Source organism: Mauremys mutica, chromosome 10 (genome assembly GCF_020497125.1).
Source record: "Mauremys mutica isolate MM-2020 ecotype Southern chromosome 10, ASM2049712v1, whole genome shotgun sequence".
NCBI lineage: Eukaryota > Metazoa > Chordata > Testudines > Geoemydidae > Mauremys > Mauremys mutica.
In genome coordinates this window covers 62086848-62114731 of record NC_059081.1, presented here as the reverse complement: position 1 = coordinate 62114731, position 27884 = coordinate 62086848, and the positions used below count along the sequence as shown (strand labels likewise).

General features: G+C 45.3%; 1 protein-coding gene across 2 annotated transcripts in view; it reads left to right on the top strand.

Moving 5' to 3' along the window:
• PLEKHM3 (pleckstrin homology domain containing M3) overlaps positions 1–27884 on the top strand; it is a 150243-nt gene that overhangs the window by 48262 nt on the left and 74097 nt on the right. For both annotated transcript variants that reach the window (XM_045033046.1, XM_045033045.1), the window contains exons 3-4: positions 4600–5535; positions 22208–22353. In XM_045033046.1, the coding sequence (XP_044888981.1) occupies positions 4600–5535; positions 22208–22353 (1082 nt within the window). The remainder of the gene's footprint in view (positions 1–4599; positions 5536–22207; positions 22354–27884) is intronic.

Genomic DNA, 27884 nt, shown 5'->3' with positions numbered 1-27884 from the left:
ATCATCCCAGCCAGGGCTTTGTCAAGCAGGGCCTTAAAAACCTCTAAGGATGGAGATTCCACCACCTCCCTAGGGAACCGATGTGTAACAACAGACAGCATGAATAAAGCTGTACGATAAAAAACAGGCTTGTGTGCTCGTAGACTGATAGACTTTATGGTCAGAAGGAACCATCATGATCATTTAGTCTGACCTTGTGCATAGTGCAGGCCACAGAACCTCACCCACTCCTGAAATAGACCCCTCCACTTTCCTCAAGTTTGATCCATTCCTCAAAATCTTTGCTTCTTTCATTGGAGGAGGCGGGTATGATTGTATATTTCCATTGCCCCTCGGAACAAGGTGCTGTTGTTTTGAATACGTTATGCACATTTACCATTGACTGAAAATGTGATTAAACCAACTCCCCCAGGAATGGACAAACCTAGAATTAGAGGTAGCCTAATTCACCCTTCTCAAAGTCGGTTTTGCCGTCCTTGAAGCTAAAGACTGAAAAATCGGGAAAGCTCAGTGAAAATGGTTCTTCTTCTATTAATGTCAGTATTGTTCTGTGCAAACTGCTGCCCAGACACACAAGACCCCAGGGTAAAGTTACTTGGAAGCATGTGACATAAGGCTAAATAAACCAGTTTGGGCTCTTATAACCTAAATATTGGGAATTAATGGCCAGATATAAAATGCATTGTTTGCAGGACAGAGGCAACTCAAATATACTAATTACCTGGGAAATTCCTTCCTCCATCTAAAGTGGCTGTTGGGAAGTTAATGGAGAAGAAGAGACCAGGATGTGACTTGGGAAGGAAGTGAGCACAATCCTGCCAGGCGCAGCGTGCTCGAGTCCCCGTCCAGCAAAACACTGCAAGTTGTCCTACTGAATTTGATGGGGCTGCTCATATGCTTATAGATTCAATTGCAAGGGCAGAAAGAACCAATGTGATCATCTCCTACACAATACAGGCCCTAGAACTTCCCCAAAATAACTCCTCGAGCAAATCATTCAGGGAAACATCCATTCTTGATTTAAACATTATCATCGATGGAGAATCCACCATGATCCTTGGTAAATTGTTCCAATGATTAATTACCATCACTATTAATTTAAAATGAAGCACATGTGTAGAGTGATTTGCTAGATTGGGGCCACAGCGCTCAGCTCCTTGTAGGGATTGAGCCTTGTAAGAGACTGGAGATGAGTAAACCAGTTTAATTATGTGTGTTCATTATGTGTCAGTCCTGTTTTTAAATTAATAATAATCCTTTGTGCTGTGAACACCTGATCTTGCAGCCATAGAAATAAGAACATAAGAACGGCCGTACTGGGTCAGACCAAAGGTCCATCTAGCCCAGTATCTGTCTACCGACAGTGGCAAATGCCAGGTGCCCCAGAGGGAGTGACCATAACAGGCAATGATCAAGTGATCTCTCTCCTGCCATCCATCTCCATCCTCTGACAAACAGAGGCTAGGGACACCATTCCTTACCCATCCTGGCTAAATCATTGTCAAAGCTTCCACTGAGTTCAGTTGTGTAGGATCAGGGCTTTAAAAGCATAGCCTTTTGGCCAAGGATTTTCCTTGCAAACGTTAATGGATTAAGCTTCATGGCACGCCAGTCAAGTAGGTGTTATATGCCTTTACAGATAAGTAGACTGAAGCACAAAGAGGTTAAATGAGTTGTCCCAGGTCACACAGAGAGTCAGGGGCCAATCTGGGAACAGAACCCCGGAGCTGTCTTCTCTGTCTCCGGACAATGCTACCTACTCTCAAATGTATTCAAATAACGGGGATGTGAGAAAACACATTTATTTGTTTTTTAATAGTAGCATTCATTTGGCATGTGAAGGGACAGGCTGCCTGCCTACAAACAGAAACACAAATATAAGCTGTTTAGCAATGGGGAAAAAATACCCCAGCTTTGCTTAAACCACTTCTGATCTCCCCTCTTCCAATGCTTGTGGAAATTAGAGATGATTTGAGGATGCTGAGCCACCATGTCAGGTGGACACTCGGTGCAAGAAATTTTAATGAGATGTAATACAAACAAACTAACCAGAGAGAGGAGGTAATCTGCAGAGAGAATTCTCGGCTGCTCCCAGCTGCTATCTGTTTGTTTTCCCCTTATTTTTCAAGAAATTACAGTTCAAAAAAGCATAAGCCCAGATGTGGGTTATTTACTGTGATTATCTCCCTTTTTACTGTGCCTCAATTTAATTTCCCTGGTTTGTGGGGGAGGAGGGAGAAGAGAAATGCTGTTGCTATTTATGTGGTGGACAGAAAGATGGTAGCACTCAGTGGATGGGTATTATCTGGCTTATTGTGCATCAAGGAGATGAAGGAGCAGAAGCGGATGAAGGGAGGGGCACCTTCTAATACAGCATCCATTGCCCTGACCCGAACAGTATGAATTTGAATTTTAATCAAGCTGGCTGATGTTTTTGTCCCAGTTAAAGTGGAAGCGGGTGAAGCCAGTTCCCAGAAGCTTGAGGGAAGGGGAGTTGGGAGTGGGGAGAGGGAATGCCTAGTGAAAGAGAGAGAGACGGCCTTTCTGTCACTCAGCGAAAGACAAGCAGCTGAACGAGGCCTCGGGGTAGGGAGTGGTTCTGAGTTTGTCTTATTATGGAAGAAGCTTGAACTGTCGTCTGTACTTTGGAAGCAGAGAGAGCGAGTGAGATTGCTGTTGTGTCTGCAGCAGCACCATCTCTTTTATTGGATTAACCGAGAAGGAAGATGACTGTAGAATGTGTACCCATTATCTGCACTACAAAGGGATTAGTGGGGGTTTCAAAGAAATTAATGGCTTTTGAGTTAGCACAGAAATACTAATGAATGTCAGGGCCAGAGATGTAAGGCAAACAAAATTGGTTTCTTTTTTTTTTTTTCCCTCCCTTTGCATTTGGGGTATGAGTTTAATTTTTCTCTGCAATTTTACGATTTAGATCTATGGTTTTCCCTTTTAGCCGAAATACTCTCTAGTAGGTTGTCCATTTGCAGGGAGTAGTTACATCTGTGTGTTTACATCCATATCAGACCTGATAATGCTTAAGTCAGTGAAATTGTTGAAAATATCTGCACAGAAAGTCTATGTCTACACTGGGAAAACTTATCATGTTAACTAACGTGATGTTAAACATGGTTTTGTCCTTAGTGTTTGCCAGGAGAGTGGTCAATTTAGGACACTCTAACAAAGCCCAACCTAAACTTGACCTTTTTCCCGGTGTGAAGGTAGGGTAGCACCCTGAGCTCAATTTTGTTGTTGTTGCTGGTTGAGTTTTGCCCTGGTTTCTGTGACTACGCTAGGGAAAAGGTCAGGTATTAGCTAAATCCTGGTCTATGCTACAAAGTTCGGTCAACCTAATGACATAGCTTAGAGAAATGAAATATGTCGTGCCCTGTGTGTGACATAGTTTAGACCAACCTAATCCCCAGTGTAGACACCACTAGGAATTCTTCCGTCAACCTAGCTACTGCCTCTCAGAGGTGGAGTTGCTACGGCGACAGAAGGGATTCTTCTGTTGCTGTAGAAAGTATCTGCACTACCGCAGCCCAGCATTTCTAATCTAGACAGAACCTAAGTCTGACCTTAATTTGACCACTTTGTTTAGTCCAAACCCTTGGGTATGTCTTCCCTGCAGCATGAATTCGTGCTCTTACTCAGGTGTTCCCTTTAGTGTTCCTCGTATCCACACACATGATCCTCTGACCTGAGCTGTCTGGTGCTTTCAACCCAAGCTAGCTGGCCCAGGTGAGGCTATCGGCTAGAGTCTGGGTTCTGCTTACACTTGGGCTGGTAACGCACCCCACCCACTTTGCAGTGAGGATACAGGCTAAGCCACTTGAGTGCTCATAACTCTCCAGTGCCTTCCCACAATTCCCCCTCCTGCACCCCAAAGGACAGACAAGTTCTCCCACAGTTCACTGGGGAAGAGGCATAGAGAGAGTAGTGTGCTTCTCAATACCTAAACTGCATGGGAAGTTCTAGGTGGTAGGATGTATGGCATGTCCATAGATAGAGCCACTTTAGAAAGAACCTCTAGAAAATATTATACAGCTGAGCCCGGCCACCTTTTTTTTAATATGATTTAGCGTTTTAGGGTTTCCATTTCTGCTGTACCATGGGAGGCAGTGCGGCCTAGTGGATAGAGCACTGGACTGGGGCTCAGGAGACGTGGGCTTCATTCCCAGCTCTCCCACTGACCTGCTGGGTGATGTTGGGCAAGTCACCTCTCCTTTTCTGTGCCTCCAGTTCTCATCTGTAAAATGGGGGAAATGGTACTCAAGCCCCTTGGTAAAGCGCTTTGAGATCCACAACTGAAAAGAGCTGTGTGAAAGCTGGGTATTACTATGTTTATCATTTCATCTCAATCCTAATCTGCAGTTGGCTGCATGGATGTGTCAAGCTCTGTTTCTCCTGCATCATATGTCCCTGTTGCAAATATTTATTTGAGCCAAGACTGCCCCAGTCCTACCAGTTCCCCTCAGAAATATAATAATACTTCATTTGGTGTGCCCAGGAATACTGGGCAATTGCTGTGAGCCAGAATGACTATAGAGTGAATTGTTGGGAAAGAATTGAGTAATTGTCTTGTTTGGTTTCTTCCAGAACTCAAGCTGACATTCCCAAATATTCTGAAGAAGGGATACCTAGAAATTAGAAAGGACCATGACAGCTATTGGCAGCCCTGCTATGCAGAGCTCTCTCCTCACAAACTGTACCTGTATTACCTCGACAGTAGCGGCAACCAGAATTTTCCTACTGTGTATCCGCTTTCATATTTCCAAAGTGTCACTGTCACAGGCAGCACTGAGACAAAGATGGTGGATGCCGTTCTGTCGGACAACTCCCAGCTGCAGCTGAAGGCAGAGTCACCGTGGGAGACTTTGGACTGGGGGAAGAAACTTTGGGAGGTGGGGCATTCCTCTGCGCCAACATTCATGAGGCAGCAGGAAGACCTAGAGGACTCACAGAAGCTGGACAACAACAGGGACCTTCCCCAGATTCATGGCTTACAAAAGAAGCCTGCTGAGCTTTTCCAGTGTACAGCTTTGAGCCAAAATACAAAGGAGTACCAAAACATTCTCAGGTCAGGGACTCTTTATAGGTTGACAGTCCAGAATAACTGGAAAGCGTTTACTTTTGTACTAAGCAGATCTTGTCTCATGGCATTTCAGCCCGGGAGTCTCGATGAAGACCCTCTCCTGAGCTATAACATTGACGTGTGCCTGACTGTCCAGACAGATATTCTGGATGACTGTGACTCATGCTTTCAGGTCATTTTCCCTCAAGATGTTCTTCGGCTGCGTGCAGAGACCCGTCAGAGGGCACAGGAGTGGATGGAGGCCCTGAAATCTGCTGCCAACGCAGCCAGAAGTTTAGGTCCAAACCTGCAGGTTACTCTCAGAAACAAAGCCAGAGATCAGCCTCTGGGGAAGGACTTTAGGCAGAGCAAGCGCCAGTCCGTGACCACCAGCTTTCTGAGCATTCTGACCACGTTGTCTTTGGAAAGAGGACTCACGGCCCAGAGCTTCAAGTGTGCAGGTAAGCGACTTCATTGCAGTGGCTTTGCTCTGACATACTCTATATTGGATAAAAGAGCGATTGCTTGTAAGTCCTTGTAAGGATTCATGCACATTTGTCCAAGAAATGGGCTCTGATTTTCCATCCCTGTAATGCCACAGGCTGTGAAGGCCTCAGATCTGGCAAACTAAAGCTGGTTTTGGCCTGGCTAGCCGCGGAGTGGGGCATGTCCGAGTGAAACAGAAGACGTTGTAAGGAGTGGTGCTGTAGGTGGCGCTCTTCCCTCTGAGTCACAGCGGCTTATAGTGACACAGAAACTGTAAGAACATCTCCCATCATGTTAGGTTTTGTAAACCCCTTTTTAAATTAACCTTCAGCATGTGGGTAGATTGTTATCTCTTTGGCTCTTTTTACTGTGCACGTGTGCACTGCCTACCCCAATGGGCTCTGGTTCCTGATGGCGCTAATGTAATAGAAATAATGCTGCAGCTAAATTCTGGAGCTAAGGTGCCCCTTTAATGACAACAAAGGCATTATTTTAATGGCAATAAGGCCTGAAGGCACAACACTTTGTGATGTGGTGTCATGCAATCTCTGATCCTAAGCAGGTTTGGGTGGTTATTGGATGGGGGATCTCAAAAGCACGCTGAGGGGCTGCAGGAAGGGGTGATGGTAGGTAATGCATTTCCCTCTGAGTCAGTGTGGAGTCCCCCCCAATATGTGAGGTGAAAGGTGTAAACTTCTAGGTGTAAATGTCCTGCAGCATTTTTGTAAGAGTAGGGTGTCAAGTCATTGTCCAGGACCAATTCCACTTTGAGTAATCATATTCTGCCTAGCAAAGATTTACCCTTTAGCCTCAGCTGAATACCCAAGTATTATTCACTTCCTGTTCCAGCTTGTGCTGTGTTACTGTGAAGTGGTTGCTGCATTTCATTGGAGGTTTAGGTGATTCATAGGGAGGAAGTCTTGTCCAGTGGTTAGAGCACAAGATTGGGAGTCAGAAATTCTGCATTCTGACTCTGCCACTGACTCATAGCACATCCTGGCGTGACAAGCAGAGACCTACATTTTCAAAAGTGATTCTGATTTGGGGTGCATTAGGTTTTGGGCACCTACTTTAATATACCTTAAAGGAGTCTGATTTGCAGAAAGTGCTGAACATCCCATCCCCTCCCCCGAAGTCAACAGACCCCTTTAAAATGTCTCAAGTCGGGCATCTAACAATGGAGGCACCCTAAATCACTAGTCCCTTTTGAACTTTTAGGCCTGTTAGTCTCTCTGTGCATGTTCCCCCATCTGTAAAATGGGGATAAGAAATCCTACCAGACACAAGTGGATTATGGGGATCAATTAATTGATGTTTGTAAAACAATATTAAGACCCTAGGGTGCTGGGCAGTACAAAAGTGCCAGAGTATTGTAACAATCAGACCAGTATGTGTGTGTACAACTGGAGCTGCTCAAGGGTACTTTGTCATGGGCCCTTTCTATAAATGGCTACTAGAGCTCCTCTGGTAGCTCAAGTGGTAGGGGCCTGTGTCTTAGGACCATGGGGATCTGAGTTCTAGGCTTTATCCAACTTGCAGAATGTGTAATTTTTTCATTGCTGTATCTTCTCTGAGTCTTTCCTTTCCTTAAAAGTTCAAGTTCAAGACTCCCTGTTTGCTTGGATTATCGTGCCCTTCCTTCAGATACTGTCACCTGTCTGTGTGTGTTCTAGGCCTGAGATCCAGATATGTGCCTATCTGCTTTCTTCCTTCCCTGGAAGTGGATTTAATGTCACAGCCTCAAGCATCCATGTTTGTTTTGTTTGATTAATCGCAACCTTAATTCAGTTGAGACCTGACTAGTTCAGGGCCCAGTTACAGTTTAATTGGGGCTTTTGAAAATCCCGTTACCTACATCTTTACAGACCTAAATACCTTAAAAAATCTGGCCCTACGTCTCCCTGTGCCTCAGTTCCCCATCTATAAAATGGTGATAATAGCCCTTCCCTCTCCCATGTGTGTTGTGAGGATAAATACATTATGGATAGTGAGGTACTGTGGCCCGGATCCTCAGAGGTATTTAGGCTCCCATCTTCTGTTGAAATCAGTAGAAGTTAGGAACCTAAATAGCCATACAAGGATCTGAAAGAGATCTGGCTAATCTGTTACCCATATGCAGTACTGTTATAGCTGTGTGGGTCCCAGGATATTAGAGAGACAAGGTGGGTGAGGTAATATCTTTTCTTGGACCAACTTTTGTTGGTGGGAGAGGCAAGCTTTTGAGCTAACACGGAGCTGGAGAAGAGCTCTGTGCAAGATGGAAAGCTTGTTTCTCTTAGCAGCAGAAGCTGGTCAGTAAAAGATATGACCTCACCTATCTTGTCTCTCTAATCTGTTACCCAGCAGTCAGGGTTTATTAAACTCCAGTGGAGGCAAAGTCAGTAGTCTCATTTTAAGATATTTTCAGGGTTTCCTTCTTCATTTTCTTCCTTTCTTCTTAATTCTCTTCTCTTAAAACAAAATTCAGTAAAGAAACGTTCTCTCCTTTAGCGCCACCATTTCAGTGCTGCCCTGCTTCCAAGAAAGCTAATGAGTGTGTGTTGCCGGCGACCTCAGCAGGAGCGGGATCAGGCCACGGGAGAGCAACAAATAACCTGTCGTCTTTAATTTGAGAAGTATTTGGGGTATTCTGGATTTTATCCTGTGGGAGCAGCCTTTTGTGTGGGAAAGGATGGATTTCCTCTCTGAAACATGCTACATTGCATCTCAAGTCACTCTGACGTTCCCCACAGAAATAAAGCAGTCTGACCTTGCTGGGGCGTGAGTGCTGTTTTTAAGTTATGGTCCTATTTTTAAAAAGCCACATGTAGCTTTCATGATACTCCGAGGCCAGGTCTGCACTACAGTCCTGTCTCGGTGTAACTACATTTCTGAGGGGTGTGAAAAACCCACACCCCTGAGTGATGCAGTTATACCAGCCTCCTCTCCCCTCTGTGTAGACAGTGCTATCGTGAAAGGAGAGCTTCTCCAGTCGACACTGCTACTGCTGCTCAGGAGGTGGATTACTACACTGGCAGGACAAGCTCTCCTGTCGGCGGCGTAGGTAATGTCTTCACTAAAACACTACAGCTGCACCGGTACAACTGTATGTGAAGACGAGCCTTGACGCTTACTTGTTAGACATTTCCTGTGCTCCCATGGCCTGATTTTTCAGAGGTGATGAGCAAGCATAGCTCCCACGGTAGGATTTATGGGCATTCAGCATCTCTGAGACTGAGAATCAGGCGACTGGACATAATTTTAACTTGAATTTCAATATACCCATACATCACATCCCATTTTAGAGAAGGGTTTATGGCCATAGTGCTGTCTTTTTTCATAGTGGGCTGTGCCTGTCCCCCGGGGTCCCGGAGAGTCGATTTGGGGCCTCTAGCTGCTACCACAATACAAATAAATAATAATCATGAATAATAACTGGAAAAATTCCATCCTGTTTGCTTCAGGGAGGAAAAGTTCGTGCTGAGGAGACGTTGGGGAATAATGAGTCTTGAAGATCTCCATGCATCTTTATCGCTATATAGACGGCTTCTGCTGTTTTACTTCATAGGCTGCTGTTTAACCTAACAGGACCGCTGTCGGTAATTACATCTTGCAGGCATTAAGAGCTTTCCCTCCCTATCCCGGCTGCTGGAAGGGGGAAGCTTGGAAAGAAGGTGGGGGGAAGTTTTGCTGTGAATTCTTCAGCCATTTAGTGCAAATTCCTGTAATTACCGTCATTGTGTCGTGTCTGAATGGCACATAATACAGCAGAAGCCTTTCCTAATTGAGACCTTACAGGAGGTACAAATCCCTTCTTTGTTCAGCCTGCCAAATTAGTGCCGGAAAGTGGCAGGGTCCGAGTGGGAATCAAAGGCGAGCAACACAAAGATGGAACTTAAGGCTACAGTAATAACCCTCTCTTGTCCTGCAGGGAAAAAAAGTAATGACCAATGAAAAATGAAGTTTTTTTGTTATAAATTCCCTTGACATGACAGCACCTCGGGGCTGCTTTATTTATTTAGTAAAAGTGATTAAACAGTAATACAACAGGGCAGTCCATTGTCTGCCATGCTACCGCCCACCCTACAGACCCCTGCTGCCTTGGCTAATTGATTGACAATGAACCTCTGATAAAGAAGTTTGTTGGGAGGTTTGATGGGGGGGTTCCCCCCCTCTTTCTTTCTTTGTCTGGAGTTTCTTTTTGTTTGAATTGCACTCCACATTCTCCCCCTCCCCTCCTTTTAAAAGCTTTTCAGGGACAGCTCCCAGACAAACAGCTGACACTCACAAGCAGGTAGAGAAGAATGAGAATCTCTGTGCCTAGCTTTTGACAGGTTTATCTTGGGGGCTGACTAGCACTTTCCAACCATCGATATAAGCCAGGGCAGCAGTGTCAGACATAGCCACAGGGTGGAGGGGAAAGGGGGGTGGGGGATCAGATTGTTGATGCGCTGGGGTGAGAAGGGTAGTTTAAAAAAAACAGTTTTCCTTTGGTGGGAACTGATGCCTTAGCTTGATCTGTGCATGCCAGAGGTTTTCCTCACCCTGGTTTCTCCCTCTTACTGTGGGGCAGGGCATTCCATTTCTCACACTGGGTTTTCAAGATAGGGAGCTAATATGGAGGCTGTTGATTAAAAGGGTCGGAAGGGAGTGGGGATTTTTAAGACTGCATATGTTTTATATGCTTTGTTGTGTGTATAGATTTTTTGCCCCGAAGATGCATATTTTCTAGAGAGAAAGTGGGATGAGCTGCACATTCCTTAGGCCCCAAAAAGTCAGCGTCTCCTCGGTCTCTAATTAATATGCCCCTTGACTCTCTTCTTACAAGCCAGGAGCCGGATCCTGCACCGTGATTCCCTGGCACAGGTGCCCACGCTGGTGGTGAATACGTGGAACTCCGTACAGGTGTAGGGTTCACATGCTAGATGATCACATGGGATCAGAGGACTGAGGCCCTGATCCTACAAACACTTAAGCACGTGCATAATTTAACTCAGGTGAGACTGTTCCATGGGCATAAAGTTAAACACCTGCTTAAGTGCTTTGCCAGGTCAGGGTCTAAGCTACTGAATGTCATGCTTCGTGGTTTGGCTTTTAATGTGCAGATATGGGAAAAGTTTACACGGTCACAAAGTCCTTTTCCATTAATGGATTGTGTCACAGATAGATCCACTATTTAGTTACTTCGTTTGGATACAGGCAAAATCCCTGAATTGATCAGATTAGGAATATAGGATTTGCCAGCCTGGATCAAAGCATGTGTCCATCAAGTCCACTATCCCGCATCTGGCAGTGGCTAGTAGCTAATTCTCCAGAGGAAAGTGTAGCTACCCAGTCCCTGCAGTGAAGCACCCAGCTGTTTGTTCAATACTGTGGGGTCAAGGGGAAAGGAAGGAGCTTCTCCCACAGACCTAAGGGGGTCCGATTACGCCTGGGGCTCCTAGCCCCTTTTTGTCGGGCCCCCAGTTTTGAAATGGCCTGGTGAGATGAGCTGCCTTTTCCCCTGGTCTCCTTGCACTGTGCTCTGGCATAGTCACTAGTCTCTTTCTCCTTTGGGGGGGTCTCTTTTCCCTCTTCAGCTTTTTCTTTTTTACCATTAATTTGTAATTAGATTAATAAAAGGAAACACGCGCAGCTCTAACTGCCAGTCCTAATGAATATGTGCGTTCCATCCTGATGTGAAATGTGCTCAGTAGCTTTATGGTTGTAGCTTTCTATTTTCCATCCGTGCATCTCCCCCCACCACCATCGTTCAGTTTCCAGCTGTGCCAGGTGACTCTCATTCATTGTTCCCACACTTGCCAGAAAGATACTCGCTGCTGTTGGGGCTCCGTAGACTTGGCTGCATGGGCTCTCCCCGCCAAGGTGAACGTCATGAGAGCAGAAAGCAAGGGTTGGGCCAGCGAGCCCGCAGCCCTGTATGCATGAGCCGCTCCTGTGGTTGGCTGCAGTAGAGGCCACGCAGGAGCAGCGGGTGGAAGGTTGGTGGCTTTCCAGGAGGCATTTTACCCATGCCTATGTTGTGATCACGTTTGCACTGGTCGGGGGGATCTGGCAGAGCAGAAACGAGGTCCTGCAGCTCTTCCTGCTAGCTAGAGCTAGTGTGGAACTCACCCCTGGTTGGGAAAATGCTGATTTTTGTCTTGCAGAATGAAATATGTTTACCCTTAATTTCCCGGCAAACCAGCAAATATTACTGTTCACAAAACTATTTAGTCACTTAAAAAAACATCCAGCTACAGTACTGACTTGGTCTGACTTCCATCAAAACAGTTGCCAGTGGACAGCTAGAGGTGCCCATCCTTTGAATTCAGCAGGTGCTTTGCAAGTCGTTGTAACACCCTAGAAATTCAGTAGCACCTGTCTACTGAATTAAAAACACTACGGGCCAAATTTCAATGAGCTGTTTGTCTGATAATATTGTATCAGAATGTCCTTTTAAAGATCTTCAGCCCCAGGTTATTACGATTTCATTAACTCCAGCCACTAGCCCCTCAATCTTACCTATCTAAGGTATCTGCCGCTGTGGTATCTAAGTGCTGTACCTATCAGTTTATGTTCTATTTAGCTTAACCTCAGTTGATCTCATTTCTCCGTCTCTCCACGATTCCAGGGATTTTTCCTCCTCCCCTTCTTCTGAGTCTCTATAATGCTCCCTATGAGAGTGTGTGTTGCATTAAAAAATTGCATTTGTAATGGTGCTTTATTAAGCACGGTTTCTCATGGGCGTATAGCTGCCCTTTCAGAGCCCATTCAAATCAATAGAAAAACTTTCATTGAGTTCAGTGGAAGAGGGTTTGGGACCTGCAGGGTTCAGACCTGCATTCCTTGTACTCATGCAAAAACTCCACTGGCCCCTGTCTAGACTAGCATTTGGAAGGTGTTAGCTACACCTAGTCTGGAGAAAGCCGTTGGCTTCTGGGGGGGTTTCCAGGCAAAGGACTACCAGATGGGATTCTGAATTGGGATGCAGGTGAAAGCTCAATCTGCCACATTCTCGGATGGATACAGGAGTAATTTTGCCTTGGTGTGCGATTAGATCTTTCTGGATTTATCCAGAGGCGCCCCTCTGAGGTGAATATTTAGAAACACGGTGAGGCTACTGGTCATCAGGGCACTAGCTGTTTGAATGCTGCTGTTTGGGAAAATCACACGGGGCGTATCACACGACAGCTCTCCTGCGGTGTTGATTGGCTAAGCATGGCCCATGTAACGAGGCGACGGCAGAAGCCATTTTCTTCTGGTTTCTAGAGGCAGGGTGTGTTTGTTCAGCTGAGCTTTCTGATCCAATTCTAAGATGTGATTCAGCTTTGAACAGTGATTGTAAAACTGACATCCGAGTCAATCTGCTCTCTTTGTGATGTGCTACATGTGTGCACAATCATCTTTAATTCTTCTGACAAAAATAAGTTTTTACTCCTGGTATCCACAGTCCTGGGAGGATGAGCTGCATTCTGTTCTGAGGTGAGCATCACAAACAGAATTATTATCTAAGTTCCCATTGCAGGGACACAGTTTGCCCTCAGTGATGCCTTTGCAACCTCAGGAGTGTGACTGAGATTGCACTGCATTTCCAAGCCCTTTGGCGCCGTTACAAACACTGTAACCGAACAGTCACAGCTCACTTAATGTAGCTTTGGGTCCATTAATCCTATGGACCCAGTTTGTGTGTGACTAGAGTGCCACTGGAGTGTTAGGAGATGCCTCTGTTGTTGATGTTGTTATGTCCGACCAGGCAAATGCCAAAAGCAATGTCTTGGAGAGAGATGGTGGGTGAGGTGATCTCTTTTATTGGACCAACTTCTGTTGGTTAAAGAGACAAGCTTTCAAGCCTACACAGGGTGCTTCAGCCAGACCCGAAGAAGAGCTGCATGTAAGTTCAAACGCTTGTCTCTTTCAGCAACAGGGGTGGTCTGATAAAAGATATTACCTCACCCACCCTATATCTCTACATCCTGGGACCAACACAGCTAAATAGCACTGCAAAAGCAGCATCTGTAAACTTCCTGTTCCCTCACGCATTGTGATAGGAGAGGCATCGTCAGGAAAACAGTTAAGGAACTGCAACAGAAAACTGAACAATGGAGAGAGAGCTGCTGAGCCTCAGGGGTTACATTTTCCAAACAAGTAATCTTATGACTTTATTCGGTCAGGCTGAGAAATCGGGATAGTCAATCCAGGCAGCTTTCACTCATCAAAACAAATTACAGGCTAAATTAGAGGCTGAGTATTACATGGATAGTGAACAGGCCATAAATCTTCATATGCATCTGTAAAGCATTAAGCATACCTTGGTTGCTAAATGAAATATACGTGCAAATGCGATAACTGACATGGTGACTAAGGAGAGGAAATTCACCTGAACGGTGAAGCAGCGACAGCGTGCTCAGGGTGCTCGTGCGCGGAGCAGGGGTGAGCTGGGGTGGGGGGGTGCCTCAGGGTGGAGGGGAGGAGCTGCTGCGGGGGGGCGCCTCAGGGTGGAGGGGAGGAGCTGCTGCGGGGGGGGCGCCTCAGGGCGGAGGGGGGAGCTGCTGCGGGGGGGGCGCCTCAGGGCGGAGGGGAGGAGCTGCTGCAGGGGGGGCCTCAGGGCGGGGGCTCGGGGACGGGGGAGGGCGCAAGCTGGAAGTTTCGCCTGGGGCGCGAAACATCCTTGCACCGGCCCTGCTAAGCCCCAGGTCTCTCAGGAAGTCTGCGGCAGAGTCAGCAACTGAACCTAGGTCACCTGTGTCCTAGCCTAGCCCAGCCCCTTAACCACGAGCCCCCCTTTCCTAGCATGCCATTACCCTGGCCCTAGGAAAGTTGTGCATTATGAATTCTTGCGTCATCCGGTTTCTTTGGGCTTTTTTCTCCCGCAGAGTTAGAACTCGAAAACAAACCTCTTGACACTGGTGCGGCGAATCTGCCGGCAGAGACATTAGTAAGCCCAGAAGGGATCACCGCTGTCCACAGCACTCTGTTGCTGCTATTTCTGCAGCCCCTCTTTCTCCTCCCTCGCCTTCCTGTTCAGGACTAGCCCGATGCTCTTTGACATTTTTGAGGTGAAAGCTTTTGGGTGGTGCTTGTTTTCCCCCTATTGCAAATACCATACCCACAGCTACATGCTTCCCAGCCATATCTACTTTCCAATACCCAGTAGTCAGGGATGGGTCAGGTACGATAGATAGTACGTTTCCCCCTTCTTTGGCTTCTCCTATAGGGGTTCGTACCTGTGCATCAAATGTGACAATGAGCTTGCTAGGAAATCGAATGTATGATGCTACGTCTCTTTTTTGGGGAGGGGGAGCAGAGGTGCGAGAGAGCAATCTATGTTTGCTGACCCCTCCCCTCACCAGGAAGACCCTTGTTCACTTAACGCTGTCTCCTTAAAGAGGTCAATTGTCCCTAGTTCTCTCACTCAGCCTCGGAGGGTTTACAGGCAGTGCCTTCTTTTCCATCAAACGTGATGGCCGGTTTTGTGTTCTAACCCTTAGATGCAGAGTCTGGATTTCAAAGGCATTAAACCCTGTGCTGCCCCTTCTGTCCTCCTCCTTTAAAAAAAAAACCCAAATAGCATAATTGGTGTATGCACAGAAATATATTTGTCGCTCTACATCGCTTTGAACCGTGTCACATCAAAGGAATCCACTGCTTTCATAACTTGATTTGAAAGAGTTGTAGAAATAACCACCATTATGAAACACAGCAAATAGCACGGTTCAAGGAGGGGAAAGAAGAGAGATTTTCTTGGAGCAAAGCCTATAAGGTGGAGGAAAACGGAGGTACAGTGGCCGTGGCCAGATCCAGAAAGAAAGCAACGTGTGCAAATTGGCTGTTCCGAATGCGCAGGTTGTAATTGACACTAATACCTGCAGCATCGTGTGAAATACACTGTGACCAAGTCAGAAATGTGTTTCCGAGGACCTGGAAAACAAATGCAAAACTAGCAGGACAAGAGCGGCTGGAATGAGTGAAACAAACAGTACAAGAACGGATGGCTGCTTTAGCAGAAATGGCTTTCCTTGGGAAGGATCCCCTTCATTATAAAATAGAGGAGGTGGCTGGCCAGGCACTGTCTGTGAGGGCTCCGGGATGCTGGAACTTGTTCCTACTTTTGGTCCGAAGTAGCCTGAATTTGGTGACCTTCCGGGCATGCTGCCCAAGACGTCTGTTTGAGAGAGTGTGTGGAGAGGGCTGAGGGTATCCGACCTAGACGAATGTGAAGTCTGTCACAGTTAGAATCTGTTTTCTAGCTCAATAAATTAGGACTTATTCCCATATCCCCTCTGTAGTCCAATAAGAATGGCTGGTATAAATAGCTATGCGTTAAGATGAGAAACCCTGTGACTTACGCTGCCCCGTGAAAGGCAGAATGAACTGTACGGAGAGGCAAAAAGTAAAACCTAGACGATGGGTGAGGGGTAGGTAGGTGTTTTTGCATGTGACTGGCTGGCTGAGCTCCTGCTGAATGGATCACTTTAATGCTGCTGAGATTCATTGTATTGTTAATGGTGTTTTAGGTGCCTACATCCTTGGAAGTATCAGAGGGGTAGCCGTGTTAGTCTGGATCTGTAAAAGCAGCAAAGAATCCTGTGGCAGCTTATAGACCAGGGGTGGGCAAACCATGGCCCACGGGCCGGATCTGTTATAGACTAACAGACGTTTGGGAGCATGAGCTTTCGTGGGTGAATACCCACTTCGTCGGATGCCTTGGAAGGGCATTTTTTAGCTGTTGTTTACATAGAAATAAATAAGCAAATAGGTTGCCAGGTGAGGAATGTAGATTTTAGCACATACAGGGAGTGTACCTGAGACCCGTATCGGTCGTCCACGTACTGAGAATCCTCGCATTGTACATTACCATATTCAGCCTGTTATGGGAGCAGAGAGAACAGTCACCATGTGCTTCAGCAGAGAGGTAGGGAGTGATCTCTGACTCAAAAGACTCTTGCTTTAAGTCCGCCCACCCAACGTGTCTCTAGGAACTGGAGGACCAAGAACTCTGAGGTTACCTAAACTCCACGTACCCACATTTGCAATTAGTTGGGTTGATCTCTGGGATTTGGCATAGTCTTTTCTCCCATGGTTTGACATCACCAGCAGGGTCTTCTGCATAATTTAAGTCACATTCAAAACCTCTAAGGTGTGGCTTGAAGGCCTAACCTTGCAAACATTTCCTCGGGTGAGTAAGCAACCCCATTGATTTCAAACCATGAGTCAGAACTGCTCCTGTAAGTAAGGATTTGCAGAGTGCTTCAGTGAATTGCAATAGGACTGTCATAAGGAACCGTTCGCGTCTAGCTCCAGCACGTTGCAAGAGGATAGGCCTTAAAATGGTGACTTCCTGCTTTGTAGTGAAATTATTTTAGATCATTTTTGGAACTCTCAGAGGTATCGTTTAATTGCTTTCCTCCTTCCACCCATTTAGTTGGACTCAAGGTACTAATGCAAACTAACATCCTATGTGGAGAGATACAAAACACAGTTGCAGTAAGACTTGGGAAACTTTCCAGAATAGTGTTTCTGGCAAATACCAGATCATCTGTAATGTTTGTAAAGCTTTTAGTGGCACTCAGTTGGGAGTGGCCTGTATAATTCACTCGTGGCTTCACCACGCATGAATAAATCAGCCAGTACAAACTCAAGAGAATAAAATCACGCATGTTACTGTATTTCATCCAGTTTATAAGAGAAGGCTACACGTAATAAATGCAAAAACTATAACTACTTAGTGCACAAACTCTGAATCTTCTGTGCTCACACTGTGATTTGAAATTCTGAGGCGGTTGATGGCAAAAAAGGATTTAGATCCTTCGCTGCTGCTTTTTTGTAAGGCTGGGGCACTGCAGTGTTTACTGTACCGAGGTGTATTGCTAATCAAACATTATTGTACTTTATGAGCTGTTGCCGTTCTGCTTGGGAAAGGTGCGTGTTCACTTTAATCAGACTTCTCCATCTTGCCCTTTGAGAGGAGGGGTGTCATTCTGTGTTTTCTTTTCAGAGAGGCAAGACTTACCTCTGTTATGCTTTTAAAAACATCGGTACCATAGCAACAGGGAGTACATTCTACTGGCATCTTTCAGTGCTAATAGAATGGCATGTCAGACAAACAGAGTGCACTTTTTTTGTTTAAATCTCTTCAGCTGTTCTAACACTGCACCTTTCTGTATTAACACACACTTTTTTTTTTTAGGGGTATGGTTGATCTATACAGAGTTCACCACCTAGGTGTGCTACCTAACTTTGCCACGTCTCGCTGCGTTTTTATGTATAATGTGGAAACTCTTGTAAACTGGTTAATATGGAAGCAGTTTATTAAACAAATAAGTCAGCAATCCTACCCCAGATAAATGTTTGTTGTGCGTAGATGGGAATATGAACATATTGGACTATTTCTAGGGCTACAAAATTGCATAGTCACTTCAGATTTACTTGTCTTTTAGACTAGGTAAATTTGCTACCGAGGGCTGGTTGTAAGGGATGTGGTCAAAGTGTTTGTGCCCCAAATTTGGCCTTAGTTTAAAATTATGTGTCATCCAGTCATGGTAAATGTTCTTCATTGTTTCATTTTTCAAATCAATCGTTCTGATATTGGAAAGAAAAGCAGTGTTGTGGGCATACAGAAAGCAGAATCGTCCAGTTTTGAGGGCACAGGGATTGGGAGACACCAAATGGGATTCTGTTTCCAGCGCTGCCGCTAACTAGTTGTGTGATGTTGCTGAAGTTACTTACTATAAGGCCAGACAGTTAAAAGGTTCTGGTTATTCTGAGTGCCACCATTTTTGGAAGACAGCTAAATTCAGATTTTCAGAGGTGCCACCTGCAGTTCCCAGGGATTTTAAATACAGGCATGGGACCTCAGCACCTTTGAAAATCAGTTCTCAGGTGTTTCAAGTTGGGCACTCAAAATCAGTAGATACTTTTTTTTTTTAAAGGAGGCCTTGTGCCTCAGCTTACCCATCTGTAACATGGACATAATACCTACTTTTGTAACTCTCTTTGAGCTGTCTGGATGGAAAATGTTCTATGAGAGATGTTATTAATAATTTATGACTTCTCATTTTACGTGCTATCCTGATCATAGCATGCCTGTGTGTCATATTTTTAGTTTGGGACCAGCAATAAGTGCTATATCTTTTTTTTTTAATTGTCTTTTTAAAATTGCATTTTTAAATTTGCAGCTGAAAGAAGTACTTTTATATTCATCTGTCACAAGTAAGTTATGAGCCTTTTTATAAGGCTTGTTCTGCCTTAAAAGTAGAGTGGATAAGTTGATTATTTTAGTTCATGTTCAAGAATTGCCGATTTCTCATAGGACACTTTGGAAAGTGTTCGTTAGCGAAGTTCTGCTGATACGGGATGTATCGCGTTTTCGGGTTTTTGTTTTTCTCCCCTTGTATCTCATGAGTAGGGATGCTTGCATGATAAGGAGATATTTCTTGCTTAGGAGTTAATCTGCTCCTGCTGCTAATTGCTGACACAAATCTCTTTATTGAGTTCAATAGACTACTTGCATGAGTTGCGGTTTTCAACGTAAGTTCCTTAATAGCCTCTGTGATCTCACAGACGTCTCCACAGCAACTCATTATGATGTCACGGGGGCTTGGTGATGGCAGTATGTGGCAGAAGCACACAAATCCTTTGGCAACAAAGATCCTGTTCCCATGCCCATGTTCTTAGTAATGAAAACACGAGAAGAAAAGAATGTAGAAATATGATTTACAAGTAAAATTTACTTTTAGAATATTTTTTAGTTTTCTATTAGGCAACAGGGCTTTCAATGATTGTCAGAGTGTGGAGGGAAAAGTTCTTGAAATATGGCTTTAAAAAAAATAGAGTGAATCCAATATCAGAAGAATTTTTTAAAAAGCCGTTTGATTTATTCAAACATGCTGTGAGTGGACTGTTTTCTCTCTCACTGGGAACTTATCACATATGATCACTACCGTCGTATCTGAGCACCTTAAAAATGTTAGGGCTGGTCTATGCTAGAAAGTTAGGTTGTCCCAGCTATGTCGCTTAGGGGTGTGAAGAGTTCACATCCCTTAGAGATGTAGTGAAGATGGAGCTAAGCCCCAGTGTAGACAACGCAAGGTCAATAGAAGAATTCCATCGACCTAGCTACTGCCTCTCAGAGAAGTGGGTTTACTACAGCAGTGGAAGAACTCCTTCCGTCGCTGGAGTGTCTACGTTACAGCATCATAGTTGCAGCGCTGCAGCTGTGCCGCTGTAGCATTTCTACTTTAGATATAATTTAGTGTAGCTGCAATTATACCAGTGTGAAAGTACTTTTGTCTGTATGGGTTTGTGTCTGTGGGGACCTGCTGCAAGCTACGCCAGCAGCACAATTACATCGGTATAAGATGCAGCTATAGTAGGAGGATTTGCTGGTACAGCTATACCAGTATAGCTATGCTAGCAAAACTTTTCTAGTGTAGACACGGCCAAAGTAGCATCAAATACTGAGGTGGGGAGGAGAAGTCATTTAATTTAGGCCTAGACTACACTGGAAAAGGTTTGCCTTTGCCAGTCTAGCTGTACTGGCAAATCCTCCTAGTGTAGATGTAGCTTACCAGTGTAATTTATGCTTGTTTCCCGAATGAAATAAGTTATAATGGCAAAAGCACTGCATCTATACTTGGGCTTTTGCTGGCATAGACGTGGTAAAAAATCACAGCCCAAACCAATGTTGTTATACTGACAAAAGAGTCTATTGTAGTCCTGGCCGTGGATTATAGTCTCTTCAGGGCAGGGATCGTCTCTCACTGTGTGGGTACACAATGATCCTGATCCTGATCGGGCACTCCGTAATACAAATAAGTACTACCGTAATACAAGTGATTATTAATAATAAGCACAACAAAGTGTGACAAAGTTCCTCCTCTACCGTGGTGGGTCCTGCGCTTATTGGCAGATTTGCTCACCTCAGTGATCTTCCCCACAGTCTGGGTCAACCCCTCCTGTGTCTGATCAGGAGTTGGGAGGTTTGGGGGGAACCCGGGCCCGCCCTCTACTCCGGGTTCCAGCCCAGGGCCCTGTGGATTGCAGCTGTCTATAGTGCCTCCGGTAACAGTTGCATGACAGCTACAACTCCCTGGGCTACTTCCCCATGGCCTCCTCCCAACACCTTCTTTATCCTCACCACAGGCCCTTCCTCCTGGTGTCTGATAACGCTTGTACTCCGTAGTCCTCCAGCAGCACATCCACTCCCACACCCTCTCAGCTCCTTGTGCCTCCTGCTGCCAGCTCCTCACACGCACTTCCTCTCCTCTGGCTCCTCCGCCCCCCGCCTGACTGGAGTGAGCTCCTTTTTAAACCCAGGTGCCCTGATTAGCCTGCCTTGATTGGCTGCAGGTGATCTAATCAGCCTGTCTGGCTTAATTGGTTCTAGCAGGTTCCTGATTACTCTAGTGCAGCCCTTGCTCTGGTCACTCAGGGAACAGAAAACTACTCATCCAGTGACCAGTATATGTGCCCTCTACCAGACTCCTGTACCCCACTGGTCTGGGTCTGTCACAAAAGGGAAAAGAAGAAATATACCCATGTATCCTTCCCAATGTATGTATGTTTACAACAACCCATGGCATCTAATTAATAAAACTAGTCCTCCCTGTTGTTAATATGGTAGTTGTTTGCCATTGTAGTGTGTGGTTTACTTGTACATGCCAATTCAGTGCCCCTTGTATGAGCATTGTATGCCCGTTCGGTGCCCATTGTTAGAAGATGGCTAGCTTGCACTCATCCAGTCAGCAACAGATAAAGGATTTTGCAGTGGGTGGGAGGGTCTAGTACGCAAATAAATGATGTTATGCAAGTTGGTGGTATGCATCTGTATGAAAGATGTGGTATTAAGGCTTTGCTCAAGCCGTAGTCTCTAGATCATGGCTGTCTTGCAGAACTGTCCCTTTTTCAAATGAAAAATTTTGCTGAAAATTACGATGTTGACTCTCTTTCAAAAGTAAACAACAAAAGTCAAACATCTGATTTGGGGGGACAACGAGAGCGAATCCCTTTGAAGGAAAATGTGTTTGTTCGTTTGTCAGGACCAAAACCAAATGAGAGTGATGTTGATAGTGTCCGAACCGAGTAAAGTCTGGGGCAGAGCTGACAACCCTTGCTCCTCTCTTTCCTTATTTGGCTACCAAGACAGGTGTTTGAGATTCACCCTTAAGCCCTGAAACATCTCACAATCTGACAGCCGCCCAAAACATCACTTCCTAACCAATTTCAGATGTTTACAATAGTGGCAGTTCTTATGGTAGACACTCAAAATCCTGAACCCAGGATTTGGGACGTAAAAAAGAAGTGATTTTCCAAGTATGTTGTTTTTGTGTGTATGTCAGATCAAAACTCTGAGGGGACCTCAGGTTTTGAGTGACCAGCTTTGAGACAGGTAGGAATGGATTGCTGAGTACCCATGGTTCTCGTTGACTTTGGCTGGAGTTTTAGGTGCTGCTCAGCACCTCTGAAAATCAGGTGTACGTCTCTCAAGTTGGGCGCCCAAAATTAGTAGACATTTTTGAAATTGGAGCAGAATGCTGAATTCTGGTATTTGCAAGGGATATGAGACAGTTCATCTTCTAAAACCGCTCTCATCTGGGAAGTGGTTAATTAACTTCCTTATCGCACCCTATGAAACATCACTAGCAAAGGATACAAAATCGATATTATTTTCTTCTTTCCTTTTCCCAGGTTGTCAGCGCTCTATAGGCTTGTCCAATGGAAAAGCCAAGGTGTGCAGTTACAGCGGATGGTATTACTGCAGCACCTGCCATGTGGACGACAACTTTCTAATCCCCGCACGACTGGTTCATAACTGGGACACTTCAAAATACAAGGTAATCTTCATGCGTGTTGGTTTGAGAAGAAATACATCGAATGCCATGTAATAGAAACACAAATGATGCTGAAGGTTAAAATCTAATTTTACAATTGACTAATATTATCCAGTCAATCACATTCCTGACCGGGATGGGAGGGGTCGTGCCCAGTGGTTGGAGCGGGAATCAGAGTCGGAAGTCGGCGCTGAAGGTCAGAGCCGGGTTACCTGGACTGAGGAAAGGCAGGAGCAGGGCTGGGTCCCAGTCAGGAACAAGGCAGGAGCAGGACTGGAACAAAGAGGAGCCAGGCTAGGAACAAGCAGGTGCAGGAGCCATAACAGTTGAGGGCAAATGTTTTAAGCAGCCGCCAAACTGCTGCTAGGTGTAAGAGCTGGTCTGCTGACTCTTCCCGCCTAGAGGCGCCGACTTCCTGGGTTCTCGGAGGGTGCTCAACCCCCCCACTCCACCCTGTCCCCCAAGCTCCATCCCTGCCCCACCTCTTCCCGCCTGCACCCCACCTCTTCCTGCCCCCACTCTCCCCTCCACCCCAGTGCCTCTGGAATATCGCTGAACAGCAGATCGCGGCAGGCAGGAGGCGCTGGGAAGGAGGGGGGAAGAGCTGAGTGGCGGGGCTGCCGGTGGGTGCTGAGCACCCACTATTTTTTTTGCCCATGGGTGCTCCAGGGTGGGTGCTCCTGGAAGCATGGGAAGCTCCTTTGCCCATGGGTGCCACGAAGTCGGCACCCTACGTCATCCATCAGGCCCAGCAGCCAATCATTTAGCCGACTACAGGCCAGCTGTGCTCGTTAGATTGCCCAGAGACCAGCTCTGTTGCAGGCCCTGATTCCTGATAGTTCATCTGTCCCCTACTCACATGTCTTGCCTACTCAGTCTGTTACCCCTCCACAGCACGTCTTCAAATCTGCAGAAGCCACCTCCATGTCTCTTCCCTCACGGTGCCACACTTCTCCTCCTGGCCGCCCCCACTCATGACTGCTGTAGTACTTCAGGAAGCAGGGGTTCTTCTCTACCTGCTCTCGTGGTCCTAATCTTCAGAGTCCTCATAGAATCATAGGACTGGAAGAGACCTTGAGAGGTCATCTAGTCCAGTGCCATGCCTCATGGCAGGACTAAGTATTATCTAGACCATCTCTGACAGGTGTTTGTCTAACCTGCTTTTTAAAATCTCCAATGATGGATATTCCACAACCTCCTTAGGCTCATGGACTGGACCTTGGCTACCTCAGACATTGCCTCTTTTGCTGCAGCGCCAAGAGCTGTGATTCTCAGGAGCTCTACAGTTGATGGATCCCAAGAGGAGAGCTTGGTGATCAGGGCTTTTTTTGGTGGCAGGCACTAGTCCTATGGAATTCCATCTTATGGGAAATCAGATCTCTCTAGTTTCAGAACATAGTGGACTTCATCTCTGAGCACAAGTCTTCTTATAAAAGCAGAAGGATGACACATCAACACTTCCCTGGGCATAAGCAACAGAAGTAATGTAAAGAGAGAGGTTTGCACATTGTCATAGTATGAGGATGAGGTGGAAGATAAGTACAGTTCTTTAGATTGAATTTTACCTTTCTTTTTTTTTACACTCAGACGCTATGAGTGTATGGCTAGATATGCAAATATGGATGAATGGTAGACAGGCAGATATATACTAGTGGCTATTTTATACGTCTTAGCATGTTTCCCAAAGGACACCAGAGAAATGGTGCCTAGAACATGCATTTCTCTTGGATGTTTTCATAGGGTTAACGGTGTTGTTTTGGCATTGCAGGGGGAGTGTGCTGAAACAATAACAGACTTGTGAGGAAGGGAGATTGTACTAAAGCTTCAAACATAACAGACACTGTTAGGAGAGCCTGTTTGATGTTTAACGTCTGCGAATATTATTATTATGGGTTATTTGAAAAGGAAATAAAAGAGCTGGTAAATGCTCTGTTAGGGGAAAAAACAGGCTCTCTTGAAGAAGAAAATTTGTCAAAAGACAGAGATTATTAAAGAAAACCAGAGCCTGCCATTAGGAAAATGATAATCTGATGCCAAATAATATCAGATTTTTAAGGAGTTAATAAAGTTCTTGCATAACGAGATTAAGGATCTTTTTTTTCCCCAGAGGCCAGATATTGAATATTAGATATTACATTATTTTCCTTTTGGATGCCCTTCCCAAAGGCCACTCATTTCGCTGGACAGGGATGGGATGAGGGCCTCTAACGTGGATCAAGTGGATGGTAAAGCAGGCAGTCTAGTGAAAAGGTGTGTCAATGAGACTGTAAGAAGAGACACTGGATTTTTAATTTAGAATTTAAAACTTGTACCATTTCAAACAGTCTGGCTACAGGAGAAAAGGAACTGCCGGTGTTCAGAGAGTTAGGGCATAAAGGCAGAATAGAGTTTTTAGGCTTCAATTTAAAATCAAATTAATTCTGATTATAACAGTGAGAAATTCTCAATTTTCACTTCGCCAAAGCACAATACAGTTGTGAGCATTCACTTGGCTGGGAGCAGTGTCAAGTTCTCTGTAAGTACGTATATCCCCGGAGTAGCTGAGTCTCTCAGGAGTGTTAATTTATCCTCACAACACCCCAGCAAGGTAGGGGAGTATCGTCATCCTCAATGTACAGACGGGGAACTGAGGCACTGGGAGATCAAGTGACTTGCCCAAGGTAACAGAGGAAGTCTGTGGCAGAGCTGGGAATTGACTCTCGGTCCCCTGAGTCCCAGGCCGGTCCCTTAACCACAAGACCATCCTTTGTCTCCTAGCCCATTATGTAACTGATCAGGTTTAAGGGAATCTGTTAGTTTTGCCTCTTTATATTGGATTTTGCAATTTTATGCCTTGTTTCTATCTTCATTGTATCCTTCATTGGAACTAAGCAAATCCTCTTCTGTTGTGGAGCACACTGGCCTGAGATGACCCTTAGTCTTTCATTTATCTCCATTTTCTCTTTCTGTCATACTTCAGATGTAGAGAGTGATGCCGTGTCACTACTGTACAATCCATTTAGATACTTCAGATGCAAAAAAAAAAAAAAGTTTCTTAGTTTTGCCTGCAGTACTTAATAGCAATAATGTAGCTGCATGACTCTTTATTAGTGTATTGATTATATGTCCTGGTCTGGCAGAGACAGAAACACCATCCCACTCTCCTGAGGTATCCTTAGTATTAATGATTTCTGTTTCTCTTGGACTCGCTTTCAAAGCAGGATATCCTCATCCACTACCATTGCAGCAACCTTGATGTTGAGTGTCCCGCCAGTACCTACACAGATAGATCTCTTGAACAGCACTCCCAAAATGGAACCACGCTCCAAAGCCTCACCAAAGAGGCAACCCTGTCCATCAAGCACAATGCAGCAATGCACTAAAGAGGAGCTGCTCCAGCAGGAGGCCACCTTCCAACCTGATGCATAATATACCGATGGGGGCTGATAGGAACAGGGCTTTGTCAAAGTGGACCGTGCTCAGCACAGTCCTGTGAAATATCAGAGAGAACATGAGTGTGGCTTCCACCTATTGACTGCTTCTGTATTTCACGCTATCTAGAATATGTGTCAATCACTCAACCTGTGAACAGAGTAACCGGGGTTGAAGAACATGAAATAATTTCTCCCCGGCCATCTCGTCCCCCTTTGCAAGGTGCATTGGCACCTATTATATCTGCCACTAGCAAAGCTGAGGGAGCAAGCCCCAGTGTGTGATCTTGTTTGGTAACGCTGATACAATTAGGTACATGTTTTCAGTTGTTCCCTGGAATTCACTGCACTTGAACAGCATGTATAATATTAACTCTTGGTCTTCACAGTCGGAGAAGATCCCATCTGTCTGCTTCTGACAGGACAAGACTTGGGGGGAAAAAAAACAAGAAGTCAGGAGAAATCCACAGAGTTGAGCTTTACCGTGTGCTGGATCTTGAGAATTACCCGAGATTTGTATACAAAAGCATTTGGCTACTAAGGGAAAGAACCCCTTGATTATTTAACAGAAACCCTCTCAAAGGACTTGTCCATTCACCATGCTTCTGCAGGCTTCCTTACATAGCAACTGGAGTTTCTTAACCAAAATCATAGTTCAGACAGTTTCTCCCAGCTTCCACTTTTGCTTATGGTTCTCAGTCCTTTTCATAGTAGAGTATTCATGTTCTTGAGGGAGATAATCTTTTAGATATCTCTTCCTCCTATCCTTATGCAACCTCTTCTCTCTGGCAACTTTTACTTGGTTACATGCAAAAGGTAATAAGTATTGCTGTTTGCTTCCAGTAGCATCCAAAAGCGTGCTAGGAGCTGCACAAACACAAGAAGAGAGACAGCCCCTGCTCCAAAGAGTTTACAACGAGTCTGACTTTTCGTGTTTAGATTCTGAAGCACAAGATGGCAGCCTCCAGAAAAAAATACTGATCCTTGTTTTCCCCCCATTCCTGTTCTTTTGACATTTCAGGCTACAGAGCGCTCTTCAATCTTAATACTTGTATTTGAATGACATTTTCTGGTGTTTCTAATAAAATTATCTGCGTGTGTATTTGTGTATTATAGGCAGGGCTGGTAGCGCCACCTATTATTAAGTTTGCCCCTGTTTTCAGTTGCTTATAACTTTGCCAAACATTAACCATTTGGGCTGAAATTTGACTTGCCAGTTTTCCTATCTCAGGCTGAGGTTTTGGCTGAAATTTTCCAAAAAAAATTCAGCCATTTCTGAAAATGATTCTATAGGGAAAAAATACATTGTTTTGCCTGTGTTTAAAAAAAAACCCCTAGTGACTTTTTCTTTGAACAGCGCTAGCACACCTATATTTTGGAGCAGGGATGTAATATTTTGGGGGGGGGGGTGACGTTTGTGTCGGGGACGTGTCTTTTGTCATCCCCATGAAAATCCACCCAATTTTGGCCGAGTTACAAATTGACTGTCCATTCTGTGCACTCCCTCAGGCAGGGGTCCTGGGGAAAAAACCCGTGATCTTGTAATTAAAGACTGTGTACCATAAAGTATGCACACAAGGGGGCTGAATGAAGGTTGCACAGGCAACCTTGATTCTGGCATTTCCTAACTTTTGAGTGCTTGACTTTGCGACCTTTAATAATCTTTTAACGTGTGTGTGTGTGTGTGTGTGCGCGCGCGCGCGCATCCATGGATGCACTGCTGATGAATGTGCCCCATGGAAAAAAATATAATATCACCTCCTGCTCATTCCTATATCTGCCCTGAGGCCGCTGGCAGGCAAGTGGGCTTTCCCATCATTTCAATACTGATTCACAGTGAAAGAATATTCTCCAAAAGGAATACTGAGCCCTGGGGATACCGGCATCAGGTTCTGCGGTGGGAAAAAATCTGGAAACCTCCCCGTGTTCTACATTCCACTTGCTAGCTGCTCTCAAAGTTAAGATCATGTACTTGCACATTCCTAGGCCTTGATACAGCAAAGCACTTTGGCATGTGCTTGAATGCTGTGCCGATGGGGACCAAAGTATACATGCGAGTGATCCTCGCACAGGATTTGGAGTGCGAAACTCCTGAGTTTCAAACCGAGCTGTGATACTGAGTGC